Consider the following 17936-nt stretch of genomic DNA (forward strand, 5'->3'; position numbering starts at 1 on the left):
TATATAATTATACTCACTGTATAAAACTGTATATAATACACATTTTGAAACTGTATTGCACATCTGCTGCTGCCATTATAAAGACCCATTGTGAATATTTGTGATTTTCAGTGGTCAGAAAGGATTTAAACTTTTAATTTTAAATCTTTTACATTTTGTAAACTCAGAGATGTGGATACGAACAGCAATAAAATCACAGACTACCGCTTGTAAATGGTGTCTGAAATAAAATCACTTTTGTATTAAGACACTTGTGAACAGGTTACATGCAGTAAAATGGTTCATCTTTCTCATCACTGATTATTCACTGAAACTATAGCCACAAAACTCCTGAACAAATGAGGTCAAAGTGTTTGAGATGCACTCACTTCCTGTTTGACGCTGCTACCATCAGCTTAATTGTGACTTTATAGCGGCCCAAAAAATTATTTAGACATTTAGAGTGTTTTCACATGAAGTATATTTAACTGTCACTCACATTTTTGAACATAGACTTCAAAGGATGAATTTTGAGATTTTAAGTTTTCAGCTGATATATAATTTCTGATGATTTCTAAAATGATAGAGAAAAAAGGCAACAAAGAAGTTTTTTTTTTTTTTTTAAACAAAGGTCAAAACTCCTGTTATAATGTAGATTTTTGAGGGTGCACTCTTGTCATAAATTAATCTATTACTTTCCCACATAATTTTTAACAAAAAACATTGGTAAAATATATATTTGGGAGTCTTAGACCTTTCCAATGAGTTTGTAAAGATTAGATTAGATTTTATTGTAATATAGTGAAGTAAATGTAGGCGTTCCTTATACGAGAATTTATGAACCAATGAACCAAACTCAGTTCAGTTAAAGTGAAGCAGAAAAGAAAACTGCTGCATGTGACCTCAGTGCTTTCAGTGTTCACAATGTGAACATGATAATAAAATATATTCATATCTGAAGTATATCACAACAAGTGGCCTTTAATTTAACTAAATATAGCAAAAACATTTCACAAAATAAAACGTGATAATAAATGTGATGTGAATAATTACAGATTCTTTCTGATAGTCAAGCTTTAGTGGAACATGTTTCTGCTCATTTCTAAAGGTCTATAAACCTGAGCAGAACTGACTTCAAACATTCACTCAACATGATGTTGAAACAACGTGTTAAAACTGTGAAAAAGTGTCTCAGAAAACAGAAGTTAGATCTAAAAAAGCTTGAGCATCATCTGTTGGCTCTTGGTTGGACATGTTGTGTCTAATGCAGTGGAATTCATACATTTTTAAAGAGATCGTTCACCCCAAAATGATAACCCTGTCATTATTTACTCATCCTCGTGTTCTTCTAATCCAGTACGGCCTTCGTTCATCTTTTGAACACAAACTAAGATATTTCTGTTGAAATCCTTCATAGACAGGAAGGTAACTACCAGGTTCAGAGCCAAGAAATGCAGTAAGAACACTGTTAAAACAGTCCATGTGACATCAGTGGTTCAACTGTCATTTTATGAAGCTACGAGAATACATTTTGTGTCCAAGAAAACAAAAATAATTACTTCATTCAACTATCTCTTCTCTTCCTTGTCAGTACAAGGACGCATGTGTGTGATGCTGCTGAAGCATGAGCCGGCGTTCTGATGGAGAAACATCTCTCTGTTCATCGTCTCTTTATTCTGGTTCAGATAAATAAGGCTGGGCAAGTCACCCTGTCTGTCCACATCTGCAGACACAGTGTCGTGCACAGACCTCTGGAGGGGCAGGGGCGAAATGCTGATTATGAGGGCACTATCACGGACCGGGAAAGTGCTTTTTTTTCATGATCATGTTTGTCATGTTGGTTTTTCTATTTTGCAAGCTGTTTGAGCATCACAGTCAAACTAGTATCCCAATAATAAAGACAAAACTCGTTACATTAAGGTAACAGAATATGAAAAAGTATGGATATTTAGGCCAATATGGGATAGGATAAAAATCTCTGTCATAAATTAATCTTTGTTATTAAAAAACAAACCAAACAAAAACAAAGATACACATTACAAATACACACGCCGAAGAAACCTGAATGAGTTTTTGTCACGGAGACGAACCCCGTGATTCCCTCTACTGGCCAGCAGAGGGCCCTATCTCCGGAATATTGACACTCACGCACTCACTCACAACTACACTTCTCATCTACCCCGTGCATTGGACTCTGATCACCACTCAGGTGCAGCTCATGAGTACTGCTATTTAAGCTGCACAACCACATCAGTCTAATGCGAAGTCTTGTTTTGCTCCGGCTGACATTTCCAAGCGTTATTTCCCGTGTTTTGATTTCCTGTTTACCAGTTCTGTTTGTTTGCCGTTTCTTGAACCTTTGCTGCCTGCCTCTTGACCTTGGATTGTTTATTGGACTCTGAACATTGCCTCTGATCCCGATCTATTGCCTGTGTTTGACGACGATTCTGATTATCTCTACTGTTGTGTTTGCTGGTCCTGACCCCTGCCTGTACGACCACGAGTTGTTTATTAAAGCTTGCAAAATGGATTCCCCGTCTGGTAATGACTCATTACAGTTTCCTTCTGCTAAACATAAACACTATTTTGAAGAAGATTGAAAACCAAACAGTTTCTGGTTCACAGTGATTTCCAGAGTGTTTTCCCCTCTTACTGTCAAAGTCAGTGTGGACCAGCAACTGTTGGGTTATCAGCTTCTTCAAAATATATTCTTTTGTGTTCAGCACAAGAAAAAATAAAATAAAAAAGAATAATAATATACTTTATGTTTGTGATTGAATAAACAATGGCAGAAATTAAATTTTAGGGTGAACTATCCCTTTAATTACAGTGGCACCATGTTCAGTACTGTCCCTTTAAGACCTGCACACATCTAAAATACAGACATACATCTGTTTCTTTCAGTTATTTACTTTCATTTTAGACATAACCAACTGAGACTATACATAAACCTGGTGTGTTTTACCTCCTCTGACACCTTTGCTAGGTTGTCAAGGAAAATGTTTTTCACACAACACGCTTACTTGTGCTCACTCCTATACAGATTTTGATATAACTGTACTGCCCTTCCCCAAATATCAGCACGATCCGACAATAACACTCCATCTTCTGAGCGCAATCCATGAATAAACCGTTTCTGCCCATTCTTTTTTTCCATACTGAAAAAGTATTGGGGTGGTGGCATCTATTTGGTTAACATTGTGAGTATACTGTTGAGTCAATAGTCTTATTTTTATCTTACTAACATCCCACCACTGTTGCAATGAATAAAAAGAAGACTTCTTTGTTCTGTGAGTTTCCCAAAAATACTTAAATTATTCATTAAAACTAATTATAATTTAACAAATTAGTATGCACTTTTTGGTTTTATTGAGCTTAAAATAAGCTTACAGTGCACCATACTATGATCTGTAAAACTTACTGGTGTTACATAACATTTATTGAAAATACTAAGATGGTGATTAAAATCTGTCCAGCCCAATATATGCTAAATGTAAAATAAATACAAAGAAACAGTTTGCGATTTCTTCTTATCCTATTTATTCATGAAAAAACGATCACTGTTATCGTTTCTTGCCCTCTTTGCAAAAAAAAAAAAAAAAAAACCTGTGATTTTTCATGACTGGCTTTCATAGTTTAGAAAGATAAAATCCTTTTCTAATAGACCTTATAATTATTTTAGTATAATCATATCAATTAAAAAGTAGCATTTAAAAAATTGTATTTAAAACGTAGCGTTAAAAGGTGTAATTTTTTACCATATAAAATGTAATATTATTAGCAGCTAGCTAGCAACAGCATGCTTTGTGATTTGATCTAGTTTCATCTCACTCCAGTCGAACTTTAAACTAAATGATTTTATCGGTAGTTTACTACACATTGTCATAGGCCTATACACACTGTGGATTATTAAGGCTAAATTTTACTAAAAACTCTTGCTAAATGGGGTAAGCACACTTACTTTCTCACTTCAGATGTGTACGTTCTTCTAAGAAGTAATGATTTGTTACACACCGATTCAGACACTGATGGGCAGAACAATTGCTTTAACCATTCATTATAATGAATCGGCCCAAAGGAGTTACTAGGTTGTGACTTTAGCGGACGTATTGTGTGGGAATCCTGAGATCGCGAAATATTTGTCAACACACAAACACAAAACATTTCATAACTGGATAGATTTTTTTGTGTGTATGTTTTATTTAAAGTTATGTCAGCTGCATGTGCGGAATGCTTGTCACAAGTTGTAAGAGAAGATAAGGCAACTTTTTTTTTTTTGACTGCAATTCACACCCAGCGGTAATTCAGCAAGAATATTTTCCGAATGCACCACGTGAAACATGGATTCGGTCTTCCGACCTTTAGGATCAGGTGATTTTGATGCGAGGAGAGAGCAAAGACAGAACTGAAGACGGAGAGTGCCTGCGCGGGGGAGGGGCGTTGTGCTCAGTTTCTTGTAACAAAACAACATCAATATCTTTCTGTTTAATTACTTCATATATTGCAGCTCTTTTGTAGATTCTCTTGCACCGTTAACATTCAAAGTATCTACATGAACTTCACTCATAAAAAAAGAAAAAACACCAAAATAGCAAAAAAGAAAACATCAGCCATTCTACTTTTAAAATGAACAGACATCGTTGTTTATAGCAGTATTGAGATTCCTCACAATTTTCTTATGTCTTTAGACTTCTTTGTTTGTAAAGCAACTCTTTGGCATTAGGCTTCTTGTTTTTTTCCAACGAACTGTTTGACATCAGGAAAATATTCCTGCACGTGCACACTCTTTTATTTTTTGTTGATCTAAGGAATAACTTAATATCATCAAGTCCGTAATCCCGACCAATGAACTCCCCCTGAGAAAGTGTCATACTAGAGTCAGAAGACCCACCATCACTTTCTGTATCCTGATCCACATCGTCTTGAACTTCACTCGTTTTACTTATTTTGCCATCATTTTTTTTTTCTTATCATCTTCCTTTAAGAGTCATTTTGAAAAAAAATGCTCTTTCTCCACACAATAGGGTGAAGTCAGGTAAAGTGGGACACTTTTTGGTAAATTGCATTTTAAACAACCTAAATCAGTTAGAGTGTATTAATATTATATGTGTTTTGTTTAAATATATTGTAATGAAGGCCACTATGGTGAAATTTTCCCAATTTATGTATTTATTAACAAACTCTTCATCTTTAAACACCATCTGACACCCTCTTCAGCAAACTGGAAGCAATCAGGTTGAGTGGGACACTTTGTTAGGGAAAGTGGGACACTATTTTATGGTTAAAATGAGCAAAATACAACCCCAATTCCAATGATATTGGGAAGTTGTGTAAAACGTTAATAAAACCAGAATATATGCATTGAAAATGTGTGGCGCATTATGAGGTGCAAAATACAACAACAGAGACCTTAAATTAATTAATACTTGGAAGAATTTTTTTTAAATGCATTTCTGGAACTAATGCAAAAATTGTAACATTGTAAACTTCACTATACATTCAATGAATGGAACTTTCATCAAGCCTACATCCTTTTACCACCTTTTAACAACTTCAGTGAACACATCCAAGACAGATGAAGTCATCCATAAGTCCGTTGAGCTCTCCGCAGGACTCATGATACCACCGTTGGCAGTGGCAGCAAGCCACCCATTCCTCATTGGCCTTTGGGTCACTTGCATCCCCATAGACCCTCTTACAACCAGTATAGGGGTCACTTCCCTGAACTGTTGCAGGGGAGGAACGGCAGCTTTTTGGGGGCGGACACCAGCAGTTAGATGCTAATTGTTATTAATCTGTAATACACATACAGTAAAAATGTATGTAAAAGCAAAAGTTTTATTGTTACATCATAAGTGACAGAATTATCAACCTTATTATTCTGAAATAGATGTACACATGCCGGGTGACTTACCGTTAGGTCCCAGTAGTCAAGCAATTTGAAAAATAACAACTGGACCACATCTGTGATGTCACATCAATCACAACCTTTATTTCATATCCAATAGACATTCAGCTACAACACAGTAACAATTATTGTGAGTGGCTTACAAAATTAACCCTTTACAGTACCCAAAAGCTTAAGTGTCCCACTCAACCTGATGTCCCACTCTACCTGAATTGACCCTACGTCACACATGCTTCTTGCAATATCACCAAACTATTCTCTAAAGCACTTTCTTTGCTTTGCTTTTGAAAGAGTAGTGAGTGATTTTCATTCTAGCGGTTCATCCAATAAGCAGCCCGAGGAAAGATTTGAGTGAAAGCTTCTCAGCCAATCAGCGGCTTCTACCCCACGTGTGGACTCTGCATCGTCACCAGCAACTGATCCAATGAAATGAATGACGTTGGCGGACGTTATTCATTCAAGATAGACACAGAGAGTATTGATAATATGAAATGTAAAACAAAACAAAGCAGCTTATTTTAAAGTCAGCAAATTGTCCGCTTCATCACTGAGCTGAGGAAAGCGATAGAAGTTGCTGTCCTCAGTGCCACAGAAAAGCACTGGAACGGAGATGAAGGGAAACCCCTTTTTTTTGGGGGGGGGGGGGGGGGCTGACATATTCAAAATTGTCAATTCGAAAATTTAGCATTATGTCTAGCTCGACATTATCCTGAATAATCATATACGCTAATCGCCTGAACGAAACAATGTGTTTTAACAGAGGTGATCCACAATTGATTGGGATCTTTTTAATCGGAGATAAAGCTTGTGTCAAAATTTCGTCACTTGCGAATGGTGGAACATTTGACAAAGTAACTCTCTTAGCCAAGGGCGCCCCCAAGGGGTGGCCACGGCCACCACTGTATAAACTCTGGCCACCCCTGTGGCCACCCCTAGGATGATTTGCAGTGGGTACTATTCATTTAAATGCAGAATGTACATTCACAATTGTTTAAGAAATAAAAAAAAAAAACCTTGCACACCGGCTGCAGCCACCATAAAAGATTGCATATTGGCGCCACCAGAGTAGCTGCCCCTACACTGTCCAAACAAAACAAAGTGAGCGCATACATCATGTGACTGGTGTGCATACACATTTGTAGTGCGTTCTGTCTCTGGAAATTCACAATTAACAAATTTTTCAAGATATGGGGCAGAAAATTCATAGGTCTATATAATTGATAAAATTTCATATAGTTACATGAAGAGTGATGTTTTTCTCCAAGTCAGCATAATTACAAATGTGATATTTCTTTTATGCAACAGTTCAATAAACAAGAAGTTAATATCAAGAGACTTACGTTTTAGACAACATATTCCCTGTTTTTGTTCATCATTCCAAACCCAGCCAGTGTTTTGCATCTCTGAGCAACATGAAAGTGTTTCGTTCCTGAATGAATCAACCCTTTAAATGATTCGGTTCAATCACAATGACTCACTTATTAACAGTGACTTAATTTCATATTTAAGGTACCTTTTAATTTTATTTTATTTTATTTTTTTCAAACATCAGTTTTCAATGTTTTCTGTTTAAAATATCAAAACATAATTCATTCATTTGTAACTGCAGGTTAAAGTGTTCCATGTCCCTCAGAGCTGCATTAAGTGTTTTAAAAGCATCTTCAGATGCAGCTTCTGTTTTCTCTGCATTGTAAAGATCAATTTTGTTGATACTGATTGCATTTGCTTGGTAATGGCCTAAATGCAAGTAGTTTACCTAAAACATGGTTCACACTTTTAGAAAAAATTGTATAAATGTAAAAATAAGAGTCATCTGTCAGCACGATTAGAAATTAGACATCAGCACAATAACACTCAGCAAAATAGTCTAATTATCGTTATCGATAAAATCCCAGAAATCACAGAGATATGTTTTTTTGTCAATATAGCAGACCATTAGTTTTTTTTTTTTTTTTCTTTATTTCGATGTGGCACCCCAAGATTTACTGTGGCCTCAACTGGCCACCCCTGTTAAAATTTTCTGGGCGCACCACTGCTTAGCTGGCAACGAAAAGGAAGAACAGAGACAAAATCACAACCGATGACTATACCATGTTCGACTACTTCATTGACTTTATCTTCACTATTAAGAAACACCACAATGGCACTATTCCTTCTGGAGGCAGATAGCACGCTCTCGTGCCCCACAACCTCACCAATGGCAAGACAACATTCCTCCACACTCACGCGGCAGCTACTTTAACCGCATTACGCCACGTGAGTGAACTCAAAACCTGCACATGTGGAGCTGACATGCTTCCCCGATAAAGTGGATAGCACGCGGCCCAACCAAGTATAAAAAATACTAGATAGAAAAGACCAGAAAAACAACAAGGGGAAAAAATAGAAAACAGCTTCACTCACAAGCCCTCCAGTCACGCTCACACACTTCGTCAACTCGGAAGTGAGAGAGAGAGAGAGAGATAGAGCGAGAGAGATATTCTTTGTTGTATTTTCCTGTTTGTTGTATTTTCTTTGTTTTCCTGTAAGATAATGGAGTTCCTTAGTAGTGGGCGGAACTAATATGCAAACAGAATCTCATTGGCTATATATATATATATATATATATATATATAGACATGATATATTTATCTAAAAAAAAAAATAATAATATTGTGGCAGTTTTTTCTCTGTGGTATCGAAAATGGTATCGAATATCGTTATTTTTCAAGGTATTGTGTCAAAGTTTGAAATTACGGTATCGTGACAACACTAGTAGCTAGACAGTTATCTGTGGTTATGATTTTACTGATACAGTTGTCTGATTGATTTTTATAGTCTCAAGCATTTAGAAATGACACAAAATAACATTTTACTTCAATAAAACCAAGGATTAGTCTTTGTAAGGGTTGTGATGTCTGCGTGGTTTTGTTGAAGAAATAATTTCTCTATCGCATAAAGGTGACCAGAAATGAAAGATTAAGTGGATATTTGAATGAAACGTTTGGTTACCTAATATTAAACAAGGGTTTCATCATCCTGTTACAACAGCAGTTATCAGGCCTTTTAGCACACTTTGCAGGGATCTGTAGCTTATTTAATGTACATAAATAATTTATTTAGTATTACATTATGAATTTTGACAGTATTATTAAATTATTATTAATTATCCAATCATTATTGCCTCATTGTTTTTATTTTTTTCTCAGTAAAATTATGGTTAACATGGAAACTCAGAGAATATTAAGGCAGATGAGGCCGACATTAAAATACATTATTAACTTAATGTTATCAAAATCCAAGTAAGTTTAACAGGAATCTAAAAGTACCTAAAAGTGATGCGCGGGCCTCATCTTGGGCTTTTTCTTCTTTGTCTATCTCGGCACCCCTTCCCTCAGAAGAAACCGTCTGAGGACAGCCCGGACCAAGAGGGCACCTTAGCGTCCCACCTCAAAGGGGCAGGGCTCGCCCCCCCTCCCGGTTGACACTTTTAATGAAGCCCTTGCTATGTTTCAAGGCCTCAAATGTTTCAGTTCCCTTGCTGTGTATTAAGGTTCTGGAAACTCTCAAATTTAATAAAAATGATCTTAATTTGAGCCTGTTCTCTTCTTTTCCGTCTCTTTTTCTAAGGTCTTATGGGTTTGGAACGACGTGAGGGTGAGAAATCAATGACAGAATTTTCATATTTGGGTGAACTGTCCCTTTAAGTGTGACTTATCTGTCCAAACACATTAACACACACTTTAAAATGTCCTCACACTGAATCTGAACAATAAAGAATACAGTTACTGTGCTAATCCTGACACGGGACTTTTTTTTTACAACAACCCCCCATCACACACACACACACACTTCACTTCCTATCAATTCTGATCTGTCCTGTCAAAATAAAGGTAAAAATGCCAGAAAAAGAGAACAGAATTAGCAGTTAGGTTAAAGTCACAAACCCTCCCACACACAGCACAACCTGCTGAAATTGATCTTCAACTGAGTACAACATATTAGAAACAGAAAACAGAAGAAAGTGTAGAAGAGGGCAGCCAAACTCAGTTCCTGGAGGTCTGCAGCTGAGTTTAAGATCTCAGGTATAGAATATAATAAATTACTTACAGAGAATGAGAGGCAGTGCACCGGAGCCCATACTGACACATTAATAAAAATAACTGCTGTCCGGTGTCATCTAAAACAGACACTTCCTGTTTAAACAGTCATTTCACACTTCAAGAAGAGACGAGGGAGGAGACAAAACTCTTTACAGAAATAAACAAAGAAATAGGAAGAAAAAGAGATTAATTCTAAGAGATTTAGCTTCTTTTTTTGTGGATGCAAGTTACAGGAGATCTGTTTCTCTACTCGAAAAGAAGTTCTGTCAGAATTCTTCTGAAACTTATTTTGTTGATTCACAAATTAAGAATGTAGGCCTTTTCATGCCATTTGAGTTTTGTTGTCAGACTAAGAATATTTTCCTGTGTTCATCTGAAGAAAGAAAGTCATAAACATCGGGAATGTGTAAAAGATGAGAGAATTTTCATTTTTGGGTGATCTATTCCTTTGTTCGGCCAATAACAATGCACTGGGTCAGCTGGCCAATCAGAGCAGACTGTGGTTGTCTGAAGGAGGGACTTTGTTACATGTTTGTGAGAAGTGGGGCATAGAGGACCCACACTTATGTACAGTGTTTGAAAAATAATGTGTTTTTGAACATCAAAGCATGTCAACAAATTCTGTTACACAATGTGCAATGTATATAGTAAATAATATACATTTAATTTACAATGACTATATATAGTAAATAATTACTAGACCACTGGCCACTACATAATCTAAATTTAAAACACCTTCAGCCAGCATCCACTATAAAACACTTGTGCTTTTAAGCCAAATCTTGCTGAAGTTATTTTATTTTATTATTTATTTTATTTTAACTGACATCTGTATGTGAGTGACATTCCAGGAGTTTACTAGTTTATCTGATCTCAAAAAGAAAAAAAAAAAAAAAAATTTGTTTTTTATAATGTATTGTTTTCGTTCAAATTATATAAACTGATTTAAATGGACTGATTATAATTATTTAACTACTCTGTGCTAGAGTCACCATCTGGCTATAGACCTGTTTCAGGACAGTAGATGTGATTTTACAGAACAATGCGGACATGTGCAAGATACATTTATTACTGTTATGTTATCTAAATGCTGATTTACATTTATTGGCATATGTGCCAATTTGTGTTTCTGTGATGCCCACACTTCAGTTTGTGCTTCTTGCAACATTAAATTCAGGACAGAAGATAATTTTTGAGCACACACATACACTGAACAAAATTATAACCACAACACTTTTGTTTTTTCACACTTTTTCATGAGCTGAACTCAAAGATATAGGACTTTTTCTATGTACACCATAGGCCTATTTCTCCTAAATATTGTACACAAATCTGTCTAAATCTTTGTTCGTGAGCACTTCTTACACACTCCTCACATGAGTGGCATATCAAGATACTGATTGGACAGCATGATTATTGCACAGGTGTGCCTTATGCTGGCCACAATAAAAGGACACTCTAAAATGTTACGTTTTACTGTATTGGGGGTCGGGGGTGCGAAAACTAGTCAGTATCTGGTGCTACCACCATTTGCCTCACGCAGGGCAACACATTTCCTCCACATAGAGTTGATCAGGTTGATGATTGTGGCCTGTGGGATGTTGGTCCACTCCTCTTCAATGGCTGTGTGAAGTTGCTGGATACTTTCAGGACCTGGAATAGACGTATACACCAATCCAGAGCATCCCAAACATGCTCAATGGGTGACATGTCCGGTGAGTTTGCTGGCCATCCAAAAAGTCCTAGATCTTTGAGTTCAGCTCATGAAAAATGTGGGGAAAAACACAAGTGTTTAATTTATAATTTTGTTCATTGTATGTACTGTCTGACCTATGGGAAGCCAGACACCCCAAAGTGGGATGAAACAGTGCAGTAATAAAGTCTTCGCACCGCATTGAAATGCATCAGTGTGGCTCAATGGACAGAGCTGCACAAACGCCACGACAGCTACGTTTACATGCACAATTATTGTTCAATCACACTGAATTCATTCTGATTAATGAATCTGATTGTAGTGTTTACATGAACACTAAATAAAATTATCGGGTTGATGTGCATATATGGTACAAGCTTCAAATCAGAAGTGATTTTTATTGACTGCACAAATATAGAGTTTCTCACTGTTTGCACATAACAACCACTCTCCTACATGGTTTCTTTATTTGTTTTTAACAGCTGAATTCATATGTATCTATTTCTGGATAAATATACAAACCACTGTGCCGTGCTGCTCATATTTGTAAAAAAAAAAAGCCCCTCCCCGCACCCAAATCCAGCTGCTTGTGGATGTGTATCTTGAGTGTTTTGCTTCACTTCACAGTTACTGTGTGAAAGGAGAATTTTATAATGACAGGACACACATTTATCCAACACTTTATTATACAACACAGCAGAGCCTTTACTTCTTATGGAGACTTAAGAAAGCTCCCCTGAGTCCCAGGATCCTTGTTGAATTCTACCGCTGTACCATTGAGGGCATACTCACAAACTGCATCTCAGTGTGGTACAGCAATTGATCCGCATCTGACACAAAGTGGGGGGTGAACCCACATGGAAAGAACCTATATGTGGAGATATGCGCATATATGCCACAACTAGGCAAAATTGAGGTGCATACATGTGCATATACAGGACATATAGGTCTCCTGTATTGCTTCTTCATATCCACATATAAGCCCTATACATACAAGATATGTCTTCTATATAGCTAATGGCAGGATATGGTCATTTTGTAGCTCATATCTCATTTTTGACTGTCATACATGATGCCTAGCTCATATTTTCTATGATCAAGGCAAAAACTCATGCCAATAACATGTGATACCAATTTCACATGTTTGCACATACATAAGTTCATGCATAATTTTTTTTCGTTAATTCTTTAACAAAAATAAAATATGCATGAACTTATGTATGTGCGAACATGTGAAATTGGTATCACATGTTATTGGCATGTTATGAAATGTAACTATGGCAATATATTAACATGATATACATGTCATGATTCTGCCTTCATGTCCTGACTTTTCTCTAGTCTTGAGGCAGGATCATGACAGACCCGTGTTCTGTGTACAAACACATGGCCTTGTCTTTGGGCCATGTGCTTGTGTTGTCTCGTCCCCTTGCCCCGCCCCCTTGTTATCCTAGTCTTGTCGTGATTGCCTTATCTGTGCCACCTGTCGTGTCTTAATTAGTTCCCCTATTTAGATCTCCTAGTGTGCTCTGTCCTTTGTCGGTTCATTGTGATTGTTTTCATGTTGTGATATGTGTTTCTACATGTTCCTGTGATATAGTGTTACTTGGTGTTGCTCTTGGAAGAAGACGTTGTGAGACCTGTTATTGTTTAGTTGTAGTAGTGTTCTAGTGTTTAGAGTCATTGTTTTCCCCCTCGTGGGTTTTGTTTTCCCCTTTTTGTGTTAATAAATCCTGTGTTTGGTACATTGCACTTGGTACACTCCACATAACAATACAGAGCCGGACAGTGATGGAGTACATTTACTTGACACTGAAGACTGGAGGAATGATGCTGAGAATGCACCTTTGATCACAGGAATACATAACATTTAAAATATATTCAAATAGAAAAGTTATTTTAAATAGTATACATATTTCACAATATTACTCCTTTTTTGCTGTACTTTGGATCAAATAAATGCAGGCTTGCTGAACAGAAGAGACTTCTTTCAAAACATAAAAAATCTTACTGTTAAAAAACTGTTGACTACTAGGCTATATATAGATATTACAGAAATGTTATATCATAATGTTATATATATATGTCTGTGTGTGTGTAATTTCTTTACCTTTATTTATTTATATAGTGCTTTAAACAAAATACATTGCGCCAAAGCACTGAACAACATTCATTTGGAAAACAGTGTCTCAATAATGCAAAATGATAGTTAAAGGCAGTTCATCATTGAATTCAGTTATGTAATCTCTGTTCGGTTGAAATAGTGTCTGTTTTAATTTGCAATCAAGTCAATGATATCGCTGTAGATGAAGTGACCCCAACTAAGCAAGCCAGAGGCGACAGCGGCAAGGAACCGAAACTCCATCGGTGACAGAATGGAGAAAAAAACCTTGGGAGAAACCAGGCTCAGTTGGGGGGCCAGTTCTCCTCTGACCAGACGAAACCAGTAGTTCAATTCCAGGCTGCAGCAAAGTCAGATTGTGCAGAAGAATCATCTGTTTCCTGTGGTCTTGTCCTGGTGCTCCTCTGAGACAAGGTCTTTACAGGGGATCTGTATCTGGGGCTCTAGTTGTCCTGGTCTCCGCTGTCTTTCAGGGCAGTAGAGGTCCTTTCTAGGTGCTGATCCACCATCTGGTCTGGATACGTACTGGATCCGGGTGACTGCAGTGACCCTCTGATCTGGACACAGACTGGATCTGGTGGCCACGGTGACCTCGGAACAAGAGAGAAACAGACAAATATTAGCGTAGATGCCATTCTTCTAATGATGTAGAAAGTACGGTGTTATGTGAAGTGTTCCGGTTCCAGTTTACCTAATTAATGCAGCCTAAAAATCCTTTAACGGATTTGGATATTAAAAGGATATTAGTATGTTATGTGTATGCCAGGTTAAAGAGATGGGTCTTTAATCTAGATTTAAACTGCAAGAGTGTGTCTGCCTCCCGAACAATGTTAGGTAGGTTATTCCAGAGTTTAGGCGCCAAATAAGAAAAGTATCTGCCGCCCGCAGTTGATTTTGATATTCTAGGTATTATCAAATTGCCTGAGTTTTGAGAACGTAGCGGACGTAGAGGAGTATAATGTAAAAGGAGCTCATTCAAATACTGAGGTGCTAAACCATTCAGGGCTTTATAAGTAATAAGCAATATTTTAAAATCTATACGATGTTTGATAGGGAGCCAGTGCAGTGTGGACAGGACCGGGCTAATATGGTCATACTTCCTGGTTCTAGTAAGAACTCTTGCTGCTGCATTTTGGACTAGCTGTAGTTTGTTTACCAAGCGTGCAGAACAACCACCCAATAAAGCATTACAATAGTCTAACCTTGAAGTCATAAATGCATGGATTAACATTTCTGCATTTGACATTGAGAGCATAGGCCGTAATTTAGATATATTTTTGAGATGGAAAAATGCAGTTTTACAAATGCTAGAAACGTGGCTTTCTAAGGAAAGATTGCGATCAAGTAGCACACCTAGGTTCCTAACTGATGACGAAGAATTGACAGAGCAACCATCAAGTCTTAGACAGTGTTCTAGGTTATTACAAGTAGAGTTTTTAGGCCCTATGATTAACACCTCTGTTTTTTCTGAATTTAGCAGTAAGAAATTACTCGTCATCCAATTTTTTATATCGACTATGCATTCCATTAGTTTTTCAAATTGGTGTGTTTCACCGGGCTGCGAGGAAATATAGAGCTGCGTATCATCAGCATAACAGTGAAAGCTAACACCATGTTTCCTGATGATATCTCCCAAGGGTAACATATAAAGTGTGAAGAGTAGCGGCCCTAGAACTGAGCCTTGAGGTACTCCATACTGCACTTGTGATCGATATGATACATCTTCATTCACTGCTACGAACTGATGGCGGTCATATAAGTACGATTTAAACCATGCTAATGCACTTCCACTGATGCCAACAAAGTGTTCAAGTCTATGCAAAAGAATGTTGTGGTCAATTGTGTCAAACGCAGCACTAAGATCCAATAAAACTAATAGAGAGATACACCCACGATCAGATGATAGGAGCAGATCATTTGTAACTCTAAGGAGAGCAGTTTCAGTACTATGATACGGTCTAAATCCTGACTGGAAATCCTCACATATACCATTTTTCTCTAAGAAGGAATATAATTGTGAGGATACCACCTTTTCTAGTATCTTGGACAGAAAAGGGAGATTCGAGATTGGTCTATAATTAACTAGTTCTCTGGGGTCAAGTTGTGGCTTTTTTATGAGAGGCTTAATAACAGCCAGTTTGAAGGTTTTGGGGACATATCCTAATGACAATGATGAATTAATAATAGTCAGAAGAGGACCTATGACTTCTGGAAGCACCTCTTTTAAGAGCTTAGATGGTATAGGGTCTAACATACATGTTGTAAGTTTAGATGATTTAACAAGTTTATACAATTCTTCCTCTCCTATAGTAGAGAATGAGTGGAACTGTTCCTCAGGGGGTCTATAGTGCACTGTCTGATGCGAAACTGTAGCTGACGGCTGAATGGTTGCAATTTTATCTCTAATAGTATCGATTTTAGAAGTAAAGTAGTTCATAAAGTCATTACTGCTGTGGTGTTGGGAAATGTCAACACTTGTTGAGGCTTTATTTTTCGTTAATTTAGCCACTGTATTGAATAAATACCTGGGGTTATGTTTGTTTTCTTCTAAAAGAGAAGAAAAGTAATCAGATCTAGCAGTTTTTAATGCTTTTCTGTAGGATATGCTACTTTCCCGCCAAGCAATACGAAATACCTCTAGTTTTGTTTTCCTCCAGCTGCGCTCCATTTTTCGAGCTGCTCTCTTTAGGGTGCGAGTATGCTCATTATACCATGGTGTCAAACTGTTTTCCTTAACCTTTCTTAAGCGTAAAGGAGCAACTGTATTTAAAGTGCTAGAAAAGAGAGAGTCCATAGTTTCTGTTACATCATCAAGTTGTTCTGAGGTTTTGGATATGCTAAGGAATTCGGATACATCAGGAAGATAACTTAAAAAGCAGTCTTTTGTGGTAGAAGTGATGGTTCTTCGATACTTGTAACAAGAAGTAGAATTTACAATTTTGGCTATATGAAGTTTACACAGAACTAAATAATGATCTGAGATATCATCACTTGGCTGAATAATTTCAACACTATCAACATCAATTCCATGTGACAGTATTAAATCTAGAGTATGATTTTGACAATGAGTAGGTCCTGAAACGTATTGTCTAACACCAATAGAGTTCAGAATGTCTAGAAATGCTGATCCCAATGCATCTTTTTCATTATCGACATGGATATTAAAATCACCAACTATTAAGACTTTATCTGCAGCCAGAACTAACTCGGATGTAAAATCACCAAACTCTTTAATAAAGTCTGTATGGTGCCCTGGTGGCCTGTATACAGTAGCCAGTACAAACATAACAGGGGATTTATCATTAACATTGGTTTCTATGGATAATGTTATATCCAGAGAAACCAATGTTAATGATAAATCCCCTGTTATGTTTGTACTGGCTACTGTATACAGGCCACCAGGGCACCATACAGACTTTATTAAAGAGTTTGGTGATTTTACATCCGAGTTAAAATCACCAAACTCACCAAATTTCTGTCCCCCTCACTTCTGAAAAAATGGCTACGCCCCTGGTTTACATGAACTCTTAATCTTATTAGAAGAGAAATAAGCCACCCCTTCAATCCATTCAATCAATTTAATTCTGATTGACCTCAGTCGGATCGATAAAGGTGTTTACATGAAGGCTTTTCAGTCCGTTTGAGCCATCAATCTGATTGGTTGCATATAAACGTAGCCAGTGTAGAGAGGACGTGTTTAGTACCCCACCGAACTGACAGCAGACACAAACCAATCTCTAAACACCCCTGAGCTGTTAAAAGTGACCTCTTTCAATATGCTAACAGTGAAATGTTAAAATGTTTTTTTTTTTTTTTCAATTATTTTCCCAACTTCATCCTCAACATCAACAGATGCATCACTTCTCAGTGCTGATGTTCCCTGTATAGATGAGAATGAGAAGTTGTCGTCATAGCACAAAGCCCCTCCCTCGATATCACGGTCTCCGCCATGTTGGAATCCTAATCAGAATGAGCTTTATTGACAGATATGTTTACACATACGAGGAATTTGTTTTCGTGACCGAAGCTCCGCAGTACAACAGAATGAAAGCGACAGCGAATGATACCGGCGGCGAAACAGGATTGTTTAAATGTGTTGTTAAGAGGAGGTTCTCGCAATTCTGCACTGTTTTACCATGCCTGGAAGTTACT

At 37.2% G+C, this 17936-nt stretch overlaps 1 protein-coding gene across 1 annotated transcript in view; it reads right to left on the reverse strand.

Annotated features, from left to right (window-relative positions):
* The window catches only part of LOC127962237 (leukocyte immunoglobulin-like receptor subfamily B member 1), a 238583-nt gene extending 228481 nt beyond the window's left edge, over positions 1 to 10102 (reverse strand). The window contains exon 1 of the mRNA XM_052561777.1: positions 9977 to 10102. Within this exon, the coding sequence (XP_052417737.1) occupies positions 9977 to 10007 (31 nt within the window). The 5' untranslated portion in view covers positions 10008 to 10102. The remainder of the gene's footprint in view (positions 1 to 9976) is intronic.
* Between the last annotated feature and the right edge of the window lie 7834 nt (positions 10103 to 17936).

This window comes from Carassius gibelio, chromosome B7, assembly GCF_023724105.1.
Source record: "Carassius gibelio isolate Cgi1373 ecotype wild population from Czech Republic chromosome B7, carGib1.2-hapl.c, whole genome shotgun sequence".
Lineage (NCBI taxonomy): Eukaryota > Metazoa > Chordata > Actinopteri > Cypriniformes > Cyprinidae > Carassius > Carassius gibelio.